The sequence below is a fragment of the Dendronephthya gigantea genome, unplaced genomic scaffold (assembly GCF_004324835.1).
Source record: "Dendronephthya gigantea isolate DGI-Jeju-01 unplaced genomic scaffold, DenGig_1.0 000038F, whole genome shotgun sequence".
Taxonomy (NCBI): domain Eukaryota; kingdom Metazoa; phylum Cnidaria; class Anthozoa; order Malacalcyonacea; family Nephtheidae; genus Dendronephthya; species Dendronephthya gigantea.
Window position 1 is genome coordinate 516,761 of NW_021163048.1, and position 3,805 is coordinate 520,565.

Sequence of the window (3,805 nt, forward strand, 5' to 3'; positions counted from 1 at the left end):
ATGCGCAAAATGACGTTCCAATATGGCGGTCGTAAATTGCGAAAAAGGCGATCAATATATATTTGGTTCGGTTTGATTATACTTGCTATATACTTTATGATTACACTCTACTCTACATATAACTTACTGGAGAGTACAAGTAGTAAGCCTGAAACAAAAGCGGAAAGAGTTCACATACAAAATTTTTCTATCGAGAAACTGAAAAAAGTTGAAGTATGGGGGAAGGCGGCAATTGGATTATATTTTTGGGAGCATATTATGGAGGGAAGCTTACAACAACAAAAAGATGAACTTGTTAGTTTAGGTGAAAAAACCATTGACAATATCAAGTTTATCTTTAGAACTGGGCCAGGAATTATTCCCCAGACTGTACCAGAAAATTCTAAAAATGTTGTTCTAATAATAAATGGCAGAGCCCAAGAGAAAATTAGGTTTGCTGAAAGGTGGTTAAAATCTCTTCAAAAATTTCATAGCTTAAAGAATGTTGCTGTTATACTGTTAGGCAATGAACAATGTAACAACAATTGGTTATCACCATATATGGTGAAACATGGCGGACTTGTTAATTTAGCATATATTGTTTATGACATTCCAAATCAAGGAGATACAATATTACAATGGCCTTTAGGGGTAGCTACGTATAGGAATTTTCCTAATGTTATTTTGAGTAAAGATGATATTTCAAATCATAGGCCATACGTGTGCAATTTTCTCGGAACAGTATATCCCAACTCATCACGAGAAACTCTGCAAAGGATTTTTTATAAGCATAAACTTTATACTATTTGTTATTTGAGACTCAGGGAAACATGGCAGCCAAATGAAAGCAAAGAAACTGCAGACGAATATTATCAGGCTTTATTACACAGTGATTTGACCTTAGCCCCTGTTGGAATAAACACTGAATGTTATCGCCTATACGAGGCTTGTTCTTATGGTTCTGTGCCAGTTGTTGAAGATATCAAAACACCAGGAAACTGCTCAGATACACCTTTAAGACTTCTAAAACAACATAATGCACCTTTTATTTATCTAAAGTCATGGACTGAGTTACCAGAGATTCTGAACAATGAAAAACTGTTGACCAAAGAACAGAAAATTCAAAGGAGAGAAAATGTATTGCAATGGTATTGGAAATTTCGTAGGAAACTTCAAAAATCATTTGTTGCTGAAATTAAAAAGAGATTTTAGTTCCTAGGTATTTTTATCATGTAATTTACATAGTTATTATAGCATGGATTTCTGTACAAAATCTAATTGAAATTATTTATTTCCTTGTTAATAAAATGTCGAATGGCAATAATATTATTGCAATTACCATTATATTTGTTCAGTTTTGGTATCCTGGTCCAGTTTTGTACTGTGTATGAAATCCTGAACGTTTTCATTTCAAACAATACAGTATGAACTTAGCTAAGAGTGAGTTCTGTGACACTCAGTAAGCATGTTGTTCTTTCAGCATAATAAACCAGCCACAGCAGTAACATTCAGGTAAACTGTTCTCTCCTAATGCACTCTCAGCATACAATCACAAACATGGCTCAATCATTTGGCATGAAACATAATTCAATTCTACACTCATTTACCAAATGTATAATTAGTAAAGTGGTAGCGCTAAAACGTAGGTCAGGCTCAGGCTGTACATGTAGATTATGTGCAACCACATGAATAAAATACAAGGCATAAAAACAATATCAAAAGCCACAGTCATTTCTTATCATATCCCATTTCCTCCTGGTATCCATGATTATAGAAGATAAGATATTTAATATATATATACAGGGTACAGTATGCAGGCATAACTGTTGTATTGGAAATTTGTGATGATTAATATTGATCATTCATCATCACCATTGTCTTTCTCAGCATCATCATCTTCTTTTGCTTCTGTGACATCTTCATATCCATTTTCATCATCATCTTCATCTTTTCTAGTATGTTCTTCATCATCTTTTTTCTCAGAGCTTTTAAATTATGAAATGATGTTTTAGCTAATTTATCAAAATCAATCACCTTAATAACAGAATAATTACCTTCTTTTTCTTGCTCTTCCTTCATCTTCAGACCCACTTTTCTCTTCCTCTGACCTTGACTGTGACCTGATTTGGGAGGGAAATAGTAATTTTCACACACAACTTCTTTATTTGTAGCCTTTATCTCAGATAATAACAACACATGTAACCAATATTTACAATAAACTGTTCCTATTAAAATGATTAAAATCCTAACCTTGATTCTCTTCGTCTACGATCACGAGATCTGGATCTAGACTCCGATTTTGATCTTGATCTGGATCTATGTCGTCTTCTTCTATACCATAGGCATATACAACTTCATTTACTTATTTAAATTGATAGTGTTGAGTAAAGAAGCATCACTTAGTGGTTAGCATGGACACTCTTCAATTCAGGTCACAAATCATATGACAAAGAAAATAATTATTATTTTTTTTCAGAAAGAGAAGTGAATTGCATTGTTACCTTGGAGAACGACTCCTGCTCCTAGACCGACCCCTCCTTGGTGAGCGAGACCTTGAGAGATACAATAACATGAACTTTAAAATTTGTCAACATCATAGGTTCGTGGCCAAGAATTAAAATGCCAAATCTTTACATAATGATTTTGTTATCTAAAACTCAAACCTGCAAATGGAAATGTCTATTAAATCTAAAAAAATGATGTATATATGTACGCAGTCTAAAATTATTTACTGCTGAAAAAGTTTTTCTTTGAAACTCTTTTATAGATAAACCATCTATGGTAGATAAATGATGTAATACCTGTTTTCACAGTAGATAACAGCAAATGCTGCAAAAGTTGGCTGGTTGTGGGTTAGGAAGACATGAAAATTTGATACTAGGTTGATGGTGCTCAGAGAGTGCTACGATGGTAAAGTCAAGCAAGGTAAAAGATGTCTGCGATGAGCTGCGATGTACGCTGCGTAGACACCTGCATAGTTGACCTGGGTTGTCAAATAATATCATTCTTACTATGATGAACATATACATACATCCATCCATAAGAGGGGTTCTGAAAGGTGCCAACAACATTTTCTTTTTTATACTGATGTAACCTTGTGCTATATATGCTTAACAGGACGCACTTGCGCTGACGAAACCCATGGTTTTGGCCAATAATTATGAAAGAACATACAAATTAAATTTCCACGCTGCTAAAATTTACAAACCTATATCGAGATGAGCTACCGCCAGCACCTGGCCTGCGAGTACAATCTTTAGCATAATGTCCTATCCTGCCACATTCATAACACTTCTCTGTCAAGCCAAGTCTAGCTGCACGACCACCTCGTGTAGGACCTCGTGCTATCTCAACACGCACACGACAGCCACAAAGTCTTCGGCCATTCAAATTTCTCACGGCGTCCTCGGCGTCTCGCTTATCTTCAAACACAACAAACGCAAAACCCGGAGGATTTCTGGCGACCCAAACATCTCTCAACTGACCGTAGGACTCCATCTCACGTTCAAGATCGCGTTTTGATGTGCCATCTTCAAGGTTCCCGACGTAAACTCGAGTCATTTTGACTAACAATATGTCAATATCCACACAAAAGAACTAAAATTTGCTCATGAAACAACTGATGAAAGAGTTCTTAATTGCTTCGCCCACAATGCATTGTGGCTGTGCGTTGGCATGTTTGCCCGCAATAATAAGGCCAGTGACAATTTTTCCTCGTTACTTGGTGTCACTCGGTGTGTCAGAGTGAGCAACTTGTCTGGTAGTGGTAGCAATACCAGATTCTTCATCCATATGTAGCTCTTATTACTACTGTATATAAATCATA

At 35.8% G+C, this 3,805-nt stretch overlaps 2 protein-coding genes across 3 annotated transcripts; one reads left to right on the forward strand and one right to left on the reverse strand.

Annotated features, from left to right (window-relative positions):
* Positions 1-9: 9 nt before the first annotated feature.
* LOC114526485 (ribitol-5-phosphate xylosyltransferase 1-like) lies at positions 10-1,311 on the forward strand. Its single transcript, XM_028548099.1, has one exon. The coding sequence runs from the start codon at positions 10-12 to the stop codon at positions 1,189-1,191; it is 1,182 nt and encodes a 393-aa protein (XP_028403900.1). The 3' UTR covers positions 1,192-1,311.
* Positions 1,312-1,330: 19 nt separating this feature from the next.
* Positions 1,331-3,636, reverse strand: LOC114526413 (serine/arginine-rich splicing factor 7-like). 2 transcript variants are annotated; one of them, XM_028548012.1, is made up of 5 exons: positions 3,188-3,636; positions 2,481-2,531; positions 2,230-2,307; positions 2,034-2,099; positions 1,331-1,964 (listed from the first exon to the last, which is right to left on the reverse strand). In XM_028548012.1, the coding sequence occupies exons 1-5, from the start codon at positions 3,538-3,540 to the stop codon at positions 1,838-1,840; spliced, it is 675 nt and encodes a 224-aa protein (XP_028403813.1). In that variant the 5' UTR covers positions 3,541-3,636; the 3' UTR covers positions 1,331-1,837. The 2 variants fall into 2 exon arrangements, with proteins under 2 accessions (XP_028403813.1, XP_028403812.1); XM_028548011.1 differs by having other exon boundaries at positions 2,230-2,310.
* Positions 3,637-3,805: the final 169 nt, after the last annotated feature.

Coding starts and splice junctions, on each gene's coding strand:
- LOC114526413 (XM_028548011.1), bottom strand. CDS start 3,540: ATGACTCGAGTTTACGTCGGGAACCTTGAAGATGGCACATCAAAACGC. Junction 2,311..2,480: donor AGCAGGAGTCGTTCTCCAAG/GTAACAATGCAA, acceptor CCTATGGTATAG/AAGAAGACGACATAGATCCA. Junction 2,100..2,229: donor CGTAGACGAAGAGAATCAAG/GTTAGGATTTTA, acceptor CTCCCAAATCAG/GTCACAGTCAAGGTCAGAGG.
- LOC114526485 (XM_028548099.1), top strand. CDS start 10: ATGACGTTCCAATATGGCGGTCGTAAATTGCGAAAAAGGCGATCAATA.